The sequence below is a fragment of the Mercenaria mercenaria genome, chromosome 7, assembly GCF_021730395.1.
Source record: "Mercenaria mercenaria strain notata chromosome 7, MADL_Memer_1, whole genome shotgun sequence".
Lineage (NCBI taxonomy): Eukaryota > Metazoa > Mollusca > Bivalvia > Venerida > Veneridae > Mercenaria > Mercenaria mercenaria.
Window position 1 is genome coordinate 71,732,851 of NC_069367.1, and position 22,169 is coordinate 71,755,019.

The following is a 22,169-nucleotide window of genomic DNA, read 5'->3' on the forward strand; positions in this document are numbered from 1 at the left end:
CTTCTCTCAATTTTATTCGAATTTGGGCGCAAGCCCCTTGTTACTTGCAGAGGCCACTCACAGTGAACTTAAAAGTAGAAAAACCTGCTTAATGGAACTTCATCAAACTTGATCTGTAACATGGTTGTATTCAAATGGGGGCACTTGGCCCCTTTTAAGGGCTGCTAGAGAATCTTTAGATAAAAACTTCTTCGCATCAATTGCTTGATGGATCTTCATCAAATTTGGCTTTAGCATCATTGTAATTAAGGTCCTCTCCCAGATTTGTTCATATGTGGGCACTATAGTTGGACCTTTTGGGGCTGTTTTAAATACCTTCAAACATCTTCGATGAATCTTCATGAAACTTAGTCTGTAGAATCATTATACGGTCATCCCTTTAATTTAAAACTGGCGTTCTCACCTCCTTTTTTAGGAGTGGTTCAAACTTAACTTAGCGTACAACTTTTACTCACAACTGCTTGATGGATGTTCATCAAACTTTATCCGTAGCATCATTATATTAATGGTTCTCTCTTGTTTTGTTCAAATGGGGGGCACTTAGTCCCATTTTAGGTCACTTCAGTTAAAGATAGAAATATCTTCAAATAATTTCTTCTTTTGAAATGTTTGATGGATCTACATCAAACTTGGTCTGTAGCATAATCTTATTAAGTCCTCTGTAAAATCTCTCCAGATAATGTATATTAATTATAAGCTCATTTGTTGCTTTTGACGTTTTGTGAACCAACATTACACGTAAAAATAACGAATTTGTAAAGTAACCGTGAAATGCGTCGATTTTTGGTACGATTATTTTTGATAACGAAATGCTGGAAGACAAAGGTCAAGGTCGATGAGTGTGCATAGTCCAGCTACGTGCAACAAAATGGTAAATGCGTGGAGTTTTCAACTTGACATCCACGAAATTATTTTCCATTTGTAATACATTTCATGTAAGACATCTGCGAAATGTTTGTTTCTATGAAATTGTCATAAATAAGCCCCAGACGTGATTAGAATCAGTGTATTAGTGTTCGGACATACCGGATGCCCCATAACATACAGTAGATCTAATAATAAATAATTTGATAATTTGATGTCTTTTTGTTTATAATTATGACATGTTGATACTTGATGGCTGAATGTAAAAAGGTAAGGATAAGCCTTATTTACATTTCATACCCCAATATACAATTTTTTCACAAAGTGGTGATAATAAAAAGGAAGTGTCTAGGGGTACGGATCCGTACCTCTAGAATCTGATTCTAGAGGTACGGATCCGTACCTCTAGACATGGCTGTAAGGGGTTTTCTAGGGGTACGGACCTTCATTTTTCTAGAGATTCAGGGTCATTTACATTTCAAATTTTGTTGAAAATGAAATAACAAACACCATTTCATCAGAATTCAACTTAAACTTGGATCTAAATGGTTTACAGATAACAACGTTCATCCGATTTGTTACATTTTCTTTCGGAATGTAAATAACCGAGGAACACCAAATAAATCACGAGGATTCACGGATTCGAAATGGCAGAAAAAAAGATATAAAGATTAAACAAAATAATGTTAAATATGTTGGGGAAAAACTGCTTTTAATTGATAATTAGCCTTTAGTGTATTTATGTTTTTCACACATTTGGTAGTCGTTACGCTCGAGATACATGCAACGTTTTCACTAACAGTTTCTTTTACTTAATGTCGCTTAATTGATTATTAAACAATCAGTTCCGTGCCGATTATCATTGTTAAATAACAAAATAAATTGGTGCATATTATTATGCCTAATTAATTAATTTATTTATATTTTTTGCTAATTTCAAATAGAATTCATTTAAGGGATAGATTCATTCATTAATCTAGCTGTTATGGATCAACAGTTTATTTGACAACAAACTAATCGTAACGGAACAGTGTATTCATTTCGAGTTGCTCGGTTATTTAGGTTTTGAAAGAGAAGATAAACAATCGGGTGAACGCTAGTATCTGTAAACCAATTAGATCCAAGTTTAAAGTGAAGACTGGTTAAGACTCATTTGTTATTTCATTTTCAACAAAATTTAACATGTAAATAACCCTAAATCTCTAGAAAAACGAGGTCCGTACCCCTAGAAACCCTCTAACAGGCGTGTCTAGAGGTACGGATCCGTACCTCTAGAATCAGATTCTAGAGGTACGGATCCGTACCCGTAGACACTTCCTAACAAAAATCACAATTTCATGCAGATTCAAATAATCGGGTTTTAAATTTTGTTGTATACGTTCCGGTAAGTTGATGTTGAAAGACTTTTTTTAATCGAATAAAGTGATTTAGCAGTGGTGTAGACAAGCTTACTGTCGCTGAGTGGCTGCTTTTTAATTTCTGACTTTTGCAGCCATGGCTACAGTTTGACCGTCACAATATAAAACAAACTGTATAGGTCGGATTAGTTCGACTAGCAGTGGTGCATCCAATTAAGTACCGAAGTGAGTACTGGTGCCAGTTTAAGAATGAGAGTTACCTGTTTTTTATATGACAATGCAAGGGGATGAACCCCCTGACCTCTGGCACTCAACACAGACCGGCGCTACCATTGATCTGTTAATTGACTAATAACCGAGGCGAAAATATATGTTTTTTTATATATACAAATTTCTGATTAAACTTTCATCGCTGCTGATTTGGGGGTTTAAATTAGGACTGGGACGATTACTCGGTTAATCGGATCCGATTCGATTACTAGGTGAAACCGGTTTCAATTTTGTAAAACCGCTAATTGCTCTTGAACAATAAACATCACGAGTCGTACTTTATCTTTATACATTTCTTTGACCAGCACATAGACCCACAGTATATTTCTGCTAAAACACATCAACTAAACATAATCAGTAGTCTCAGATTTGCATGTCGTGATATATTTGAAATAAACTACACCAGAATATGACTAATTAATTATCACACTGCTTGCAAACGATAAAGTCCATATATAAATTTCTAATAAATTAAGTCAGCTGCTGGAAGTATCTTGAACCAGTCTTCGGGAAAGAAAACAGCATTTTCAATATGGCAGGCCGCAGATTAACCGGCTCGATTAGATTTCAAACAAATGATTAAGCAGTTTCAAAATTTTGAAATTGTCCCAGCCCTAGTTTAAATGCTGATTTTGTTGCGAATACAAGATAAATTCAAATAAAACTTACATGTATTAAAAGGGGATTCAATTCCTCATTAATTTATGTAAAAATTGTCAAACAGTTTCCAAAAATACGAATTTTCTGGTGATTTAAACCTATGTATGTACAGTACACAATTAACATTTACTGTGTCCACAAGCTATATGCACAGGCGATAAAACCAGTGCAGCGATAAAACCAATACTCTGATTTATCCTGGACAGTATTTTGGTCCTTCGAAGTTTTGACATTTAGATTGCCCGTCACAAATATAAAACAATCTAAACGTCGAATTGTTTTGACTACAGTATAGTATAAGTACTAAGAGACTTAGAGAAACCTTAAATTGTTCTTGAGGCCACATTTTGTCATAAAACACTGACCCAATTTCAAAAAAAGTTTGTATAATTTGTATTTTCCATGTGTAAGTAAGTAAGTAAAGACTTTATTTTCTGTGGATTACACATTTGGCATATTTACCAATTTACAATATTGTCCACAATCCACATGTGTGACCCTCTACTAAAATTTTCACTCAGGTGAGGGATCTAGGGCATCATGGCTCTCTTGTTCTATAAAACTAAGCATATTATAGCATAGATAGTGAGAGAAAATTTGTATATCAGATTTCATGGTAAGTGTCAAAAAGGTGCAGTGTTAGTCAAGGTAATTGGTAAATAAAGAATATAGCATATTTGAAATTTTCTGGCACCTGAGCTGTTTAATTACCATTGCTGTAACAGTACAATTTCTAGCATTCAACTATTTTTATTGTCAATAAAAAATGGTATAGAGGATGATTTCTCAACTTGCTCTCTTGATTGAGGATTGACATATTCAGAAATGTAGTGTCCCACCATTTGCTACTTTCATGCAATTAGGGTTTTCAAGATTTAGTGTCTGTACATTCTAAAATAACAACATCATGAAAACAGACCATTATCTAAAAATAATAGGAAGCATTCACCATTCACCTAGCCTGCATTCTAGCCATCTGTTAACCAGATGCCTAGCCTGGCCTCTTAAAAGGTTTTCTAGTTGTCAGGCAATCAAAACTTATATAGATAAGATGACCCTAATCTGTAGTCAGTTGTTACCAGTAATAACAGTTACAACATATGAAAAACTTTGTGAATACTTTAAAGGCCACTTTCATATATATGACTTTGTCAGAATTTCTGTATAAAGTATAGATCAGGTCCAGAAGTGTGGTACCTTAGGTCAGAAACTCTGTCACAAGGTCAAATCGTTGAAAACCTTTGTTAATGATCTACCTGATTTACATAAAACATGGTCAAAATGTTTGTCTCTCTGAAATCTAGGCCAAATTAGACACAAGATTATCTTAGGTAAGAACTAGGTCAGATGAGCGATACAGGACCTTCATGGCACTCTTGTTTCTGTATTTATTTGAGAGCCAGAGTTACAACAACAACAGAATATTCAAATACAGGTGCATTATTGATATTGTTCATTGATCATAAACAATGATCATCATAATGTTTCAACTTCATACAAATATCTGTCTATAAATTTTGTGTGCTTTTAGGCAATGATGTCTTATAAACTATTTTTGTTAAAGATTACATTATGTTTAATTTCAGGTATAACGACTGAACAAGACTGAACAAAACAAAAAGTCACAATGACAAAGATATTGGGCATAGACTTTGCCCCATTGAACATTCCACTTTCTAGACGTATTCAGACTCTGTGTGCATTACAATGGGTACTGACATTCCTCTTTGGCGGATTTGGATGCCTCTTTTTATCCATTTATCTTTTATTCACTCGATTTTATTGGATACCCGTATTGTATATTGGATGGTACCTGTACGACAGAGGTAGTGCAGAAACTGGTGGTCATTATGTAAAACGGATACGCAATAGTGTGGTATGGAAGAAAATGGCGGAATACTATCCTGCTTCACTATATAAAACTGCTGAATTAGATCCAACAAAAAGTTATATATTCGGTCTTCATCCCCATGGAATCATGCAGACAAATGGATTTCTTTCATTCGCTACTGATGCGACAGGATTCAGTCAGAAATTTCCAGGGCTTGTGTCACATCTTGTCATTCTGGCTGGACAGTTTCAGTTCCCATTCTATCGGGACTACTTGCTAACAAGTGGTAATATTATTGATATTATTTTATTTCATATTTTTTCTCTCTTAAATTTTTCATTCAGATGTTTTGAAATCTGTTTTGAAGTCTGTTGGAATAAAGAAAACCTCAGGCTGAAATTCATGCAATTTGACTGAGAAATGTTTAAGACATGGGTCTACTTGATTCCAATGTGTAATTCAGTATCCATGTTTATATTGCAATATATTTCAATATTAGCACACTGACTGGTTTACTGTTTATGAAATTCTTGCACATGTACACTTAACAAATCTTCAAACTCAGCACTTTTAGTCTTGCCAGTATCTTAAGGTAATATGCGCCACCTAACGAAAGTCAACGGACGGTTAAGAAATTTTGCCGAAACAAAATTGACGATATTTCCGATTGACTGGTATCTTTTTCATTTTTCTGTTATTCTCCGTTTTGCTGTTGTAAATCTTCAAACATGACCACTAACGTCATTTTTTCAGCAGAGCGCAAAATGACGTACTTGACTGGCTTTTCGAGTATCGTTTTGATATACAACTAAAAAACGGCAAAAATTCTTTATTTTCAAATTTATATTAAAATTATCTCTCCAGTGATACATAATTTGTCATGTTTATTTCAACGTCACATCAGAGGCAAGCGATTTATGAACGCAAAATACGTAAAACTGACGTCGAGTTTCACCCGAAATTTCGCGTAAAAACGCCTGTATCTTAAAAACTGTCAGATAGTTTTTTGAATAAATTTCAACAGAAGTACAAAATTTCAATTGCTATCGATTCCTTAAAAGAAAAATGTAGGTCACCGATTTAGATTTCGCTCTATTTACCGTTGCGCTTCCCCTACCCCCAGTAAAAATAACGACGTTTTCATACTTATTTTGGTAAGTTTCCATTAATTCAAGTTCAATGTCTTCTTCTTTTGGTGGATATAATGAAATAATATCAGTTTCTGCTGTTGGATTATAATGAAATGATATCACAATAATGATAAAATGAAGACGTTTTTTTTTGTTTATTAAATTTTTCAAACAGATGAATGCTTTCTAGAAAATGTTCTATACATGACAAACAGACATGTTTTATTACAGACAATTTTGCCTAAGTGCCTGTGCATTCTATATAGTATTTCGAAGAGTGCGCAGTTAATGATTCCATCTATACATAGAAACAGTTTACAGAAATTTAGATTACGCATACAGTACTCTAATGAGGAGAGAAAGGAATTTGTCCCATAAGTTTATTTAGGGTGTTAAGAATCACATGTACCCCCAAGACGTTCACACTGCAAAGTTTCGCTCGTGGTACTTTTGATTAATGTGTAGTACTTTAACAAAATACTTGTTTTGTTTATATATCCCGGTAAACAAATGTTACAAACAACACCGATGATAGTATGCGCCTGATATCAGAAGACGCAGGTTCATACATGTGCTATATATCCCGGCAAAACTATAAACGTCTGCTGGACATTAAAAGCAGTAAATTGAATAAAATGCTCACAAAACGTGAGCACGGCTTTATATATTACCCTATTTTATAATTTAATTTTATACTACAGTCATGTTTTACAAAGTCTCTATTTTTATTTTCTGATCACATTTGGTTAATTAAACTATCTACCGTGCGCATGCTTTCAATGCCTTTAAAATGAGACATTTAAAATTGTGGCATTTCTATGGTTTGAACCTACGTCTCCTGATATCAGACGCAAACTTTCATCGGTGTAGTCAATCTAGATGATGATCTTAACATTTGAGACAAGCCATGAAAAAACCAACCAAGTAAGTTTGCGACCAGCATGGACCAAGACCAGCATGCGCACCCACGCATTCTGGTCATGGTTCATGCTGTTCGCTAACAGTTTCTCTAATTGCAATAGGCTTTGAAAGCAAACAGCATGGATCCTGACCAGACTGCGCGGATGCGCATGCTGATCGCAAAGCCACTATGTTGGTTTTCTCATGGTGCGGCTCATTTATGTTTTGACGTTTAAGTGACATATATTGAACAGTCACTGTAGTAGCATGAATGACAAAGCAACTAAAATATAAAAAGAATGTGTAAGAACAAAGAATCGGTCTTTACATTTCCAAACTGCACTTTTAGCCCCGATAATCTATTGTTTTAATAGAACCTATGTAAAAACTGCACTCATGTATTGAAATAACTGCATCTTTATTAAGACCGCACCGTCTTCTGCGTTTTCTTAAAAACCATTTCATCTTGTTTACCTCACACGAACCGGCAAACTGAACTTCCGGCGGGATAGTTCGAACTTGTACCTGTTTCCTCTCCAGATAACGGTTTGTGCACACAAGTCACGTGCAGAATTATTTTCTAGAAAAGTTCCCTTTGTCCCTATCATGCGTTCGACAGAATAAAAAAGTAAAATAAAAATACACTGACATGGAATTATCCAGTACTGGCATCAAGAATACCTGTGTGAACATAAATTTAAAAAGAAGTCTTAGATGAACACCAAAATATCCGGTAACAGAATCTCTTTAAGATTGACTACAAACATTTTGCTTAGAACTTTAACATTTGATGTGCTTCACTTTTCTGCTAAGGTTTTAGCGTTTTGACAAATGTTTTTAATTTTATTAAATTTAAACAAAGTTTGCTTAAGAATTGAAGCTGCAACTACAAATAAAATTCAGCGTATTCTAGGTGAATACAACTTTCGGCTAACATGCACTTTACCGATACGTATATCCTGTTTCAATAAAAAGGACTCTTTGTGTTTCTGTGTCATGTATAGGAGAGTTTCCTGAAATCATTAATTTATTCCAATAATTTCATTTAATCATATCTTCTTTTTTATCATTACTGGAATTTGATATTTATATCGACGAACAGAAACAGAAACGGAATTAAAATTTATGAAAATTTACGAAATAAGTATAAAAACGTTGTTATTTTTTATTGGGGGTAGGGGTAGCGCCACGGTAAATAGAGCGAAATCTAAACCGGTGACCCCCATTTTTCTTTTATGGAATCGATAGTGATTGAAATTTTGCACGTTTGCTCAAATTTATTCAAAAAACCATCTGACAGTTTCTGAAATATAGGCGTCTTCACGCAAAATTTTGGGTAAAGCTCGACGTCAGTTTTTCGTGTTTTGCGTTCATAAATCGTTTACCTCTGATGTGACGTCGAAATAAACATGACATATTATATATCATTGGAGAGATAATTTTAATATAAACTTGAAAATAAATTTTTTTTGCCGTATTTTAGTTGTATATAAAAAGGATAATCGAATAACTAGTCAAGTACGTCATTTTGCGCTCTGCTGAAAAAATGACGTTAGTGGTCATGTTTGAAGATTTACAGCAGCAAAATGGAGAATAACAGAAAAACGAAAAAAATACCAGTCAATCAGAAATATTGTCAATTTTGATTCGGCAAAATTTCATAACGGTCCGTTGACTTTCGTTAGGTGGCGCATATTACCTTAAATGCTGTTACATTTCATTCAAACTCTACTGGAATGATTTGTGAAACAAGAAAAAAAGTAAGAGTTTCAGTAAACTGTCTTTTCAGGGATGGCCTCGGTCAGCAAGAAGAGTTTCCACTGGATTTGTAATCGCCCGGGACACTGTGCTTGTGTGGTTGTTGGTGGGGCAGAGGAAGCCCTGGAATCACAGCCTGGTGTATTCAACCTTGTTCTAATGAAACGTAAAGGGTTTATCAAACAGGCTCTTATACATGGGTATGATTGAAATGTCAACATTTTGCAGTTGCTTTTCATTGATTTTTATCAAAGTGTTACTGATAAAGAAATTAGAGACAATAAAATTCTAAAGAAAGGATTGAAATAAAAATGTTTGATGTTGTAGAAATTGAATGAAGTATTCGTAAAGGACATCTTGGCCATAGACGTTTTGGCACGGACGTTTTGGCCTAGGATGTTTTGGCCAAGAAAATTTTTGAGGTAGGATGTTTTGGCCAAAAAGAAATTTATTTCCATAATATGCAAAATATGATCTGGATATTAAGGACGTATGCTAGAATTAGGTGCGAAAATTTTCCCAATAACAGAATTTCTTCAAACTTTGGATATTGAAGGACAATCATCTAAGAAACAAAACAATGCAATAAAAATCATAGGTCACTGGTATCGAAAAAGAGTTATCTGCCCTTGAAAACGGCATTTCCCCCAAAAATGACATTTTCAAGGGCAGATAACTCTTTTTCGAATCCGGTGACCTATGATTTTTATTGCATTTTTTTATTTCTTAGGTGATTGTCCTTCAATATCCAAAGTTTAAAGAAATTCTTTTATTGGGAAAATTTTTGCCCATCTCATATACAGGGAATTCTAACGTACGCCTTTAATATGTTATAGTATAATTGATGATTTTTTAAGAAAAATAATTGTGAAGAAAATTAATTTTCGTAACTCTTTTGATTTGTTGTAAATGGCAAATATTTTCACATACACACACACATACACAATGTATATACATGTATATATATGTGTATACATATAAAAGATTATAAAGAAATAAAAATAAAATACCATGATATGTTTTATTATCAGTTTAATTTAGGACCATAACAAAGAGCTATAAATATAAATGTTTTTTATTCTTTGACTATAACGTTCTTTAGAATAATCTCCAGACCATATTTGCATGATATGGAACCACAGTTTATTTTTGGCCAAAACGTCCTACCCCCAAAAAATGCCTGGCCAAAACATCCTAGGCCGAAACGTCCGGGCCAAAACGTCTGCTGGCCAAAACGTCCTACATTTATTTGTAAATAACTTGTTTAGAAACATTTCAAAATTCAGGCCTTTTTTTTCATCCTTTTGGGAATGCCACCAACACCAGTTGGATTGGGAAAATGCTCTCGGAAATTGTTTCTATTGGGAAAATTTGTAAATTACCAAAATCTGTGTAAAGATATTATTTGTGTAAGATTAGATAACAATGGATAGCATTTCAGTAATTGCTCAACAGTATAACTGTTGCTTTTGTAACCAAAATATACATACAAATTAGCAAAACTATCTTAAAACAGCAAAAATCCTAAAAGGTAACACTCAAATTCAGAATTGGGGAAAAAACATAATTTTTTGCTTTTGGATTACCTCCTTTACCGGAGGTAGATTTATAGGGGGGAAAAGCCCTGATATTTATAATACTTAAAGTGTAATGGGTATATAATGTTCTTTATGTCCTTGTATTTTTAATTTGAATACATCATCAAATAATAAGGTAAGAATCTGTTGAACACAGCAGCTCTTTATTTTCTCAGCAAAAATTTACTTGAATTAATACATGACAATTTTATCTTGTGTTTTTTTGGCTTGGAAAATATAAGATAGGTAAATATTATAACCTACAGTTGTTTAATGTCCACAAATAGTTAAAGTTTAAAGAAATAAATATTTTCTTTCTTTGTCATAGTATTTGTTGTCACCAGCTGTAAAATGTTTAGAGTGGCTGCATTTTTTCACAGAAAAAGCTTACATATATTAACTAATATTACATTTATGCCTTTCTACACTCTTATATTAAAAATGATCAAAATGCTTGACAGGACCACGCATTTATTATTTTATTCAACTTCTATAATTCAGTATAAAGAGACATGTAATAACCCCTGTATATAGTTCAGCTGAAGCTTTCTGTGTACTTTATTATTAAAATGAAACTTGCTTATTTCACTACAGAGCATCACTGGTACCCGTGTTTGGATTTGGCGAGAATGAGCTGTATGATCAGATTCATAATCCAGAAGGTTCATTTTTACGTAAACTACAGCTCTTCCTCATGCACAAGATATTTGGATTCTCACTGCCTGTGATCAAGGGAAGAGGTGTATTCAACTATACTTTTGGTCTCATGCATTATAGACGACCGTTGAATACTGTTGGTAAGTGTGAATAAATTGAAGTAATTTGCATGTCCATTGGTTTATGTAGTATTTTGATGATGATGTTGACAGTGAAAGTGGTACTTATGATGATTGTGGTTGTGATGGCGATGGTGATGTTGACAGGGAAAGTGGTACTTTGGATGATTGTGGTTGTGATGGCGATGATGATGTTGACAGGGAAAGTGGTACTTTAGATGATTGTGGTTGTGATGGCGATGATGATGTTGACAGTGAAAGTGGTACTTTGGATGATTGTGGTTGTGATGGCGATGATGATGTTGACTGGGAAAGTGTTGCTTTGGATGATTGTGGTTGTGATGGCGATGATGATGTTGACAGTTAAAGTCTTACTAATGATGATTGTGGTTGTGATGGCGATGATGATGTTGACAGTTAAAGTCTTACTAATGATGATTGTGGTTGTGATGGTGATGATGATGTTGACAGTTAAAGTCTTACTAATGATGATTGTGGTTGTGATGGTGATGATGATGTTGACAGTTAAAGTCTTACTAATGAATGATTGTGGTTGTGATGGTGATGATGATGTTGACAGTTAAAGTCTTACTAATGATGATTGTGGTTGTGATGGTGATGATGATGTTGACAGTTAAAGTCTTACTAATGATGATTGTGGTTGTGATGGTGATGATGATGTTGACAGTTAAAGTCTTACTAATGATGATTGTGGTTGTGATGGCGATGATGATGATGTTGACAGGGAAAGTGGCACTTATGATGATTGTGGTTGTGATGGCGATGATGATGTTGACAGGGAAAGTGTTACTTTGGATGATTGTGGTTGTGATGGCGATGATGATGTTGACAGGGAAAGTGTTACTTTGGATGATTGTGGTTGTGATGGCGATGATGATGTTGACAGTTAAGGTGAAAAAGGTGTAATTCAGCGACGTCTGGCGGGACGCCAAACGTTACGCTTCGCAACGTCGCGTGATTACGTTTTATAAAGCTATCGGAAACAAAATGGCGTTGAGCGATGCAGGAGGGCGATACACCGGAAGTTTTTTTTCATTCTTGGCTTGATAATCTTGGTGGTTAAGCATTATAGATGTTGTGTATGTGCAACTCTTTTCTGTATGACAATGGGTACATTTGAGAATTATGAAAGGCATTACAAGATTAATATATATTTTGAAGACAGATGATTTGTATAAATTTTATTTATCATTCAGACATTTTATATCGTTGCTGTATTACATACAACCATAGCAGTTATCAAGCGCATTGTCGTAATAAACATGAAAAATTATGAAAAACATTTGATGTTTGTGTTCTGTTTTGTATTGCAGGTAGTAATGATATACTGACAATTTAACTGTTATTGTTTCCGAACTCCCTATCGGTATTAACTTGCTCAGCATCTCAACAAGTAACAAAAGCGGGTACGTCCATTTGTCCGATGTTCAAAAACAGAAACTTTAGTCTGACTGGTTGAATCTTTCTACACAACTGTCTGAGTTTGTTTAGATGCAGAAGTTCCAAAAGATAAATTATAGCAAAATCCAGTGTTTGGCGGTCGCTCAGTCCCGAATATGTTACAACTTCACATGCTGCATATTATTGAATTCCTATATGGCTTCATGTCTCTATTGAAAATCTTGAAGCACTGAATAAAATACATAGAAAACAAACTTTTTATGTATATTTTTGACTACGTCAAGGGCCATAACACTGGTTTGACTGTGTGAGATCAAATTAAAACATCATATACTCAATAGAAATGTTGATAACAATCCTTGGAGGTTTGATGACTCTAGGTCAATACTTTCTGAGATGTGCCCGACACTAATTCTGACTAAGACACAGACGAACCTGCAGGCATAGGCAAGGGCAACACTAATTGCCCCACCCAAACATAACGAGGAAGAGGGGGGGGGGGGGGGGGCACATAAAAAGAAATCATTTTATAATGTAACATTCTCTATGCAAAAGAATTCATTTACCACCAGTTGCACCTTAAATTATGTTTAAAAACACATCTTCTTGTAATATGTCCTAACAAAAAAAATACGGCTTTCTTTTTACCGCGGGATTCAATGAAAATTCAGATGAATTCCGACTGAATATTTGTATATGTACATGCATACGCACTTGCTTATTTATAATTTGTCTCGCAATTGTACAATCTTCTAAGTAGGTATTTTGAAAATTACCACCTATATTCACGTAATATAAACAAGTATGAAATATAATGATTTGAGCCGCACCATGAGAAAACCAACATAGTGCGTTTGCATCCGTGCAGTCTGGTCAGGATCCATGCTGCTCAGTAACAGTTTCTCTAATTCCAATAGGCTGGTCGCAAACGCCCTTTTGTTGGTTTTCTCATGGCACGGCTCATTTGTATATACAATAATGAAAGTATGTTTCAGAAAGTATTAGAATTTTTAAAACGGAATGGCTAAATACTTATTTGCAAACAGCATGCACCGTTTTAGTAATAAGACGTTTGTGAACAACAGGAAAAAGCGGGAAAATGCGCAGTGTCAATCGCCGCCCATAGCGCCATTTGAGACTTCTTAGTTTTTTGCGACTTCATAGCTCGAAAACGAAGTTGGTAGTCAAGGACTTTTTTTTCGTTATTTTGCTGAGAAATACCTTTAAAGTAATTGTTTAAATTTTTTAAAAAATCTATGGACCAGTAAATGCATGCTCCCAATTTATACAAGAAACGTCATTTATGTAGAGATCAAACTTTAGAACAACACATGTTACGATTTATGGTTACAACTTAATTATTCGGAAAGGGTCAGACTCAAATTTACCACTTAACAAACTCGTGTGCAGTCAATGTCGCTGTGGGCTAACAATTATTTGGTAGAAGTGAATTTCATTGATTTATCAAATGATTTTCTTATGATTTTTTTATGTAAGAAAAATGCACGAGAAAATGGGGGTAGGGGAAAATTTATGACAATACTGCGAAAACCAAGTCAGTAACCCCCAATTTTTGTTTGATCATTTTACAGTAAAATAAATTTATAAGATAATATTAGTTTTTTAAAAAAATCTATGGAACAGTTTTTACACACTACTTAGTCATTCTGCATGAAAACAGTAATTTCATAGAAAGATTTTGGCATGATTTTTGCATAAAGTAAGCATTCCTTTGGCAAATAGTGGGAGCATATGTTTGAAAATTACATCATCATATAGGTTTCGACTGGCATATTATATAAAATAAAAAAAAACACCTTTTTTAATAAAATGAGTGCCCGAAATTGAAATTAATCGCCATGAAAATGGCAACGTTACAACTATTTCCGACTAGGCTAAAACGTGAAATTTCAACATCATTCGCGTAAAAAGTGTGCATTTCACATTTTCGATAATTGTACATCGGATAAAGATCAACTTTTGCTGTTATTTACGTATGTTATCAAGGTTGCAACTTGGTTTTGAAAATCCTGCTCATTACCCCTTCTTCACCTTAAAGTGTTACTTATGATGATTGTGGTTGTGATGGCGAAGATGATGTTGACAGTGAAAGTGGCACTTAGGATGATTGTTGTTGTGATGGCGATGATGATGTTGACAGGGAAAGTGGCACTTTGGATGACTGTGGTTGTGATGGCGATGATGATGTTGACAGGGAAAGTGGCACTTTGGATGATTGTGGTTGTGATGGCGATGATGATGTTGACAGGGAAAGTGGCACTTTGGATGATTGTGGTTGTGATGGCGATGATGATGTTGACAGTGAAACGCGCTCATGGTGATTGTGGTTGTGATGGCGATGATGATGTTGACAGTGAAAGTGGCACTTATGGTGATTGTGGTTGTGATGGGGATGGCACTTATGGTGATTGTGGTTGTGATGGCGATGGTGATGTTGACAGTGAAAGTGGCACTTATGGTGATTGTGGTTGTGATGGCGATGATGATGTTGACAGTGCACGTGGCACTTATGGTGATACTGGTTGTGATGGCGATGATGATGTTGACAGTGGAAGTGGCACTTATGATGATTGTGGTTGTGATGGCGATAATGATGTTGACAGTTAAAGTAGCACTTATGATGATTGTGGTTGTGATGGCGATAATGATGTTGACAGTCAAAGTAGCACTTATGATGATTGTGGTTGTGATGGCGATGGTGATGTTGACAGTGAAAGTGTTACTTATGATGATTGTGGTTGTGATGGCAATGATGATGTTGGCAGTGAATGTGTTACTTATGATGACTGCGGTTGTGATGGCGATGCTGATGTTGACAGTGAACGTGTTACTTATGATGATTGCGGTTGTGATGGTGATGTTGAAAGCAGACTTCAGGAAAGTTAGAAAAAATGGCAGGACTTTTGGTCCAGCAATGCCTAAAAATCTGCCTGACCGGAAATAAATATGCCGGACTGAAGAAAATGCCAATGTACCGCATATGTTGCTTTTCTCCATCATATACAAGCCAGGGGTGATTTTTAGTCCATTTCTTGTAAAAGGTTCGGTCAACCCTCTTATTTTCGTACATTTGTTTCCTTTCACTACAATTGTTGTGCGTTCATTTACGTTTCTTTCCTGGTTCTGCCCCGGCATAATTATGTTAGTGACGCCATTTTGATATGTTGTCTGAGATGTTGTGGTTCTCGGAATACGATAAATGCCGGTCAGTCAGTCCGCATCCGGATTATGAAACCGCGGATTGCATCAAAATTTTCCGGTCATGTCCGTCGGAACGACGACTTTCCGGAAGTCTGTGATAGTGAAAGTGGTACTTACAATAATTGTTGTTGTGATGGTGTTGACAGTGAAAGTGTTACTTATGATGATTGTGGGTGTGATGGCGATGGTGATATCGATAGTGAAAGTGATACTTATGATAACTGTGGTTGTGATGGTGTTGACAGTGAAAGTGTTACTTATGATGATTGTGGTTGTGATGGCGATGGTGATATTGTCAGTTAATGTGTAACTTATGGTGATTGTGGTTGTGATGGCGATGGTGATATTGATAGTGAAAGTGGTACTTACAATAATTGTGGTTGTGATGGTGTTGACAGTTAAAGTGTTACTTGTGATGATTGTGGTTGTGATGGCGATGGTGATATTGATAGTGAAATTGGTACTTACGATAATTATGGTTGTGATGATGTTGACAGTGAAAGTGTTACTTATGATGATTGTGGTTGTGATGGCGATGGTGATATTGACAATTAAAGTGTTACTTATGATGATTGTGGTTGTGATGGCGATGGTGATATTGATAGTGAAAGTGGTACTTACGATAATTGTGGTTGTGATGGTGTTGACAGTGAAAGTGTTACTTATGACGATTGTGGTTGTGATGGCGATGGTGATGTTGATAGTGGAAGCGTTATATAAGATGATTGTGGCTGTGATGGCGATGGTGATGTTGATAGTGAAAGTGTTATATAAGATGATTGTGGCTGTGATGGCGATGGTGATGTTGATAGTGAAAGTGTTATTTATGATGATTGTAGTTGTGATGGCGATGGTGATGTTGGTAGTGAAAGTGTTACTTATGATGATTGTGGTTGTGATGGCGATGGTGATGTTGGTAGTGAAAGTGTTACTTATGATGATTGTGGTTGTGATGGCGATGGTGATGTTGATAGTGAAAGTGTTACTTATGATGATTGTGGTTGTGATGGCGATGATGATGTTGACAGTGAAAGTGTTACTTATGATGGTTGTGGTTGTGATGGCGATGGTGATGTTGACAGTTAAAGTGTTACTTATGATGATTGTGGTTGTGATGGCGATGGTGATATTGATAGTGAAAGTGGTACTTACGATAATTGTGGTTGTGATGGTATTGACAGTGAAAGTGTTACTTATGATGATTGTGGTTGTGATGGCGATGGTGATGTTGATAGTGAAAGTGTTATTTATGATGATTGTGGTTGTGATGGTGATGATGATGTTGACAATTAAAGTGGTACTTATGATGATTGTGGTTGTGATGATGTTGACAGTGAAAATGGCACTTATGATGATTGTGGTTGTTACTATGGTGAGTCAAAGTATGGAGTGGTGATGCTATACAAACACAGAACTGGAGTTTGAGCATTTTTGAAAAAGAATTGACTTAAATAACTATATCACATACAAAATTCAGAACCTTTGCCCAAGGTCAAGGTCACACTAAGGTGTCAAAGATATAAGTTTATTTTCTTTGTATTTCTTCTTTCTGCATGCATGGATATTCAAATAACTAGACATAAACTTTGATCGTAACAAGATGTGTCACGTTCATGACCCAAACCTCTGCCTTTGTAAATTGATAAAAGAAATCCTTTATTACCGTCGCACCTTAAAAAAAGTTGAGTTCCTCAACTTTTTAGTTGGTAAAGCTATAATGTTAAGATTCCTTGAATTTTCACTTGGTAAACTTAAAGAAGTTGATATGCCTTCATTTTTCTGTTGGTAAACCTTCAGAAGTTTGGATTTCTTTAATTTTGCAATTGATTAAAATACAGAATGATGTTTAGATTCCTTGAATTGTTCTGCTGGTAAGCTTTCAGAAGTTGAGATTCCTTGAATTTTCAGTTTGTAAACTTGAAGGAGTTGACGTTTTATTGAGTCGGCTAAACGCTGTCAAGCGTTTGACGAGTCCTTGCTATCGCACGATTTCTCATTCTTAAATGGCCTCACAACACAGTGAAGTGATGTAGTTCCATTGGATTGTCTCTAATTTCAAAGAGTTCATTGATCGAATAAAGTTCATTTATGTCAATCCTATTTGCTATGACCAATATACGATGTAATCTGTCATATTTATGACTTGTAATTGTGCAATACTCGGATAAAGCCACGTATTTTCTTCTGCGGTAACTCATTAAGCATAAACACGCATAACGATTCTGCGGGATTTGGTAATACATTTGCGCATATGATTATGGTGAAGAATTTTATGCCCTTTTGTCACAAAATAGCAAATATGATGTTCACAAATTCAAATAAAAACTGCATATTAACTTATTAGCCAAATTATCCATTTGTTACCCTGTCCGTTTCAAAAAATAATCTTTAAAATCATTGCGCAAATAACAAATTTATTGTGCTGTGCATTTTATGAATTGCGCAGACTTACAAAGCTTGCGTAACATCCAGCGAAAGACAAAATATAGTTCCAGAACATACGGCTAGTATTTTATTGAGTGGGAACCTCTGAAAGCATTGGAATGTCTCTTATCAAAGACTTTACCACATCGATGAAATTAAATTATGACAGTTTCATTTTAAATGACCCGAATAAGATATGTGCAGTATGTTAATTCTTCCGCGAGACTTCGCGGATGAATCCTAACTACATTCTGGACACTTCTCGGCGAACACGCGTGATCTGATTATAACAATGCTTCTACGACTTTGCGTGGGTTGAATTTTGCAGTCAGTAAATGGATAAATTATCGGAAGAAGAAGCTCTTACTGGTTTGTTTAGTTACTATTGATATTAAAAATGATATTAATTCTTATTTTTCGAGAAATAAACAAATCGGCGAAACATTAAATTGTATTTTCTTGTAGTTTTTGAAATCGAAAGTAGATCGTCTATGTTTGGCTGCTTTGACGAAACGAAACAACTTTTTTATGAAAAGATTTAAATAAGAGGTAATTTAACCGTAAACTTCAATGTCAGATACTGCCAATTGCTGCTAAATGTCTTCGTATCATCACAATTTGTGAAATATATTGTTTAAACTGGAGAAAAGTGTAATCGTATCCGGATATAATATTTTTGGTAAAATTCGAGCTGTGTTATGAAATTTTAACATTCAAGTAACATACATGATAGATATTATTGTAACAGAAATGATTCTAGAATTTATTTTTATTACACCTACATATAACCTATGTCTTTATTTCAGATTGACGAAACATTAAATTGTATTTTCTTGTAGTTTTTGAAATCGAAAGTAGATCGTCTATGTTAGAGTGCTTTGACGAAACGAAACAATTTTTTTTATTAAATGATTTAAATAATTTCACCGTAAACTTCAATGTCAGATACTGCCAATTGCTGCTAAACTGTCTTCATATCATCACAATTTGTAAAACTGGAGATTTTGGCGGTATAAAAGAAAGTGTAATCATATCCGGATATAATATTTTGGGTAAATATCGAGCTGTGTTATGAAATTTAAACATTAAAGTAACAGACATGATGAATATTATTGTAACAGAAATGATTCTAGAATTTATTTTTATAATACATACATAGAATCAATATCAGACTTATATTCTAGTGCTGAGGCATGACCTGAAAGTAAAAATATGAAGTGACAGTCATTCATACTTTGAATATTGTAATACTAAAAAGAATCTAGGTAATATTTAGAAACTGAAACATAAAATTTTCAGTTAGAAATCGCAACAAAGGCTGTATCAAGGGTCTACATTTTCAAAATTTCCTTGTGGTGATACCCCAAACCCTACTTGCAGGAGGGGGTATCCTCCCACACTCTCCCCCCATATTGCCACTTTACAGTTTGATACATTTGCCCTTTTACCACCTGCCACAATGCCCATTTCAAAATCTGACTGCAGTTCAAAGCGGGAAGGAACACCCCTCCCCACACCCACCCTGCTACCGACCACGTTAAAATCGCTCAAACATTTTTTCAGCCCAGTCTGGGCCTGTCTGTCTACATGAATCAAAACGGATAATTGAAAGTACATAGACTTGGGGACTACTGACATGGTTTTGAGGGGGTTAACAGGTCTGAAATAGAATAAATGATGGTTTTAACTAAAAAAGAACTGCATTTATTAATATTGGTTATCTTTTCCGAAATTGATAGTTAGTCCGAGTAACTTCTCTTAGTTTCGAATGCGCAATTTTCCTGTCAGTGTAAACATTCATGACACTATATATTGACACTCAGCAACATTTACATATCTTTAAACGCAAAAGTAAGTATACTTTAAATTCACATCCCTTATAATATGATTGAACAATACCTAGCGTGTGACACGGTTATTGCCAGGCCCCTTATCTGTAAAATATCTGAACAGTTCTTTCGTCCATCCGTTACAAATTGCATGTGGCAGTCCGCGCTATAAAATTTCAATATATAAATTTTCATATTCAAATTTTATCATGTGCGAATATATACCAGCCGATAATTGCCTGTTTTGGTAATGCCGGCGGCAAATGTTTACTGGAAAAATATTTATAGTCATGGGCAGTATCTTAGTGTCACCTGTCAAATTGTAGTTTGTACTTTCAACATTTTTATTTTGCGAACCACTCTTCAATTTTAGAGAAATATATTGGGTTTAAGTACTTGTATAATGTCAATCAAAGTTTTACTAGGCATCGATTGAATGTCCATTTCATCTATTGTAACAAAATCTCTGTTCAGTTGGGGGAAAAAACTAAAACCAAACTGAAACTGGTAGACTAACTACCAAACAATCATTAGCCGACTCTCGGCCCTTCGGGCCTTTGTTCATTGTTCTTAGGGAAACCCTTTCAGAAGTTTTTGATTCCTTTAATATCAAGAAGTAAAATTTTCCTTTGTCAAACATTTCTTAAAAATTGAAATTCCTTAAATTTTTTCTGTTTGCAACAAAGAATTCAGACCCTAAATTTTTTCATTTGGTTTTTTAATTATTCATGTTGATTCCTTGAGTGCAGTATAGAATGTTTAAATTCCTTGAATTTTTAGTTGATAAACCTATTAAAAATGAGAAATTGTTACTTTTCAAACCTAATATTAAGGTAAATTTCCTTAAAAAACAGTAAATATACTTAAAGAAATTCCTAAAATTTGCAGTAGATAAACCTATAAATGTTGAGGTATCTTGACTGTTTCAGTTGGTAAACCTATTGAAGTAGAGAAGAATGAAAATCCCTCACAGGAAGAAATAGACAGCCTGCATGCTAGATACACCGAGGAATTGAAAGATTTGTTCGAAAGTAACAAGACAAAATATGGAATAGAGGAGTCCGTTCATCTCAACTTTATTGGATAATTAGAAGAAGTAAACTTACAACATCTGAAAAAAATTGTTGATGTGAATTATCAATACCATACACTACTCGTATCATTAAAATAAAGTGATTTTTTTAAAGCTTTCAGTAAACATTTTGTTTAGGGTCTAATTTTTCAATTTCTAAATATATAATTTTCTTGTATGAAGAAGACTCCTTTGTTATTGGGGATTTGTGCTTTCTTTCCTTTCTTTTATAGAGAGGGGTCACAGTAAAAGTTGTCTAAGATGAAGAAGCACTTAGATCAGTTTTACTGTCATCCCTTTTGAACTAAGGGTAATAGAAATGTATAAATTATGATTTAATACTTTCACAGATGTACCTAATTCTAGAATTTCATTTTTTATTAGCTAACCTGTCACATAGTGACAAGGTGAGCTTTTGTGATCACCCTTCGTCCGTCGTCAGTCCGTCCATGCGTCCGTCCATCAACAATTTCTCGTCTGCACTATAGTGGTTCCATTTATGATCTTATTTTAACCAAACTTGCACACAACTTGTATCACCATAAGGTCTCGATTCCTTTCTTGAACTGGCCAGATCCCATTACGGGTTCTAGAGTTATGGCCCCTAAAGGGCCAAAATTAGCTATTTTGACCTTGACTGCACAATAGCAGCTTTATTTATGATTTGATTTTTACTAAACTTGCACACAACTTGTATCACCATAAGATCTTGGTTCCTTTCTTGAACTGGCCAGATTCCATTATGGGTTCCAGAGTTATGGCCCCTGAAAGGGCCAGAATTAGCTATTTTGACCTTATCTGCACAATAGCAGCTTCATTTATGATTTTATTTTGACCAAACTTGCACACAACTTGTATCACCATAAGATCTTGGTTGCTTTCTTGAACCGGCCAGATCCCTTAATGGGTTCCAGAGTTATGGACCCTGAAAGGCCAAAAATTTCTATTTTGACCTTGTCCGCACAATATCAGCTTCATTTATGATTGACTTTAACCAATCTTTCACACAAAATTGTATCACCACCCAAGGGATTGGTTCCTTTCTTGAACTGGCCAATTCCGTTATGGTGCCGGAT

The 22,169-nt window shown here is 34.9% G+C and overlaps 1 protein-coding gene across 3 annotated transcripts; it reads left to right on the top strand.

Annotated features, from left to right (window-relative positions):
* The first annotated feature begins 798 nt into the window (after positions 1-798).
* Positions 799-22,048, top strand: LOC123553940 (2-acylglycerol O-acyltransferase 2-like). 3 transcript variants are annotated; one of them, XM_045343694.2, is made up of 5 exons: positions 799-935; positions 4,739-5,269; positions 8,803-8,971; positions 10,943-11,145; positions 20,951-22,048. In XM_045343694.2, exons 2-5 carry the CDS (start codon positions 4,780-4,782, stop codon positions 21,106-21,108), a joined length of 1,020 nt encoding a protein of 339 aa, XP_045199629.2. In that variant the 5' UTR covers positions 799-935; positions 4,739-4,779; the 3' UTR covers positions 21,109-22,048. The 3 variants fall into 3 exon arrangements, with proteins under 3 accessions (XP_045199629.2, XP_045199628.2, XP_045199630.2); XM_045343693.2 differs by having other exon boundaries at positions 803-871; XM_045343695.2 differs by lacking the exon at positions 799-935 and adding an exon at positions 996-1,134.
* Positions 22,049-22,169: the final 121 nt, after the last annotated feature.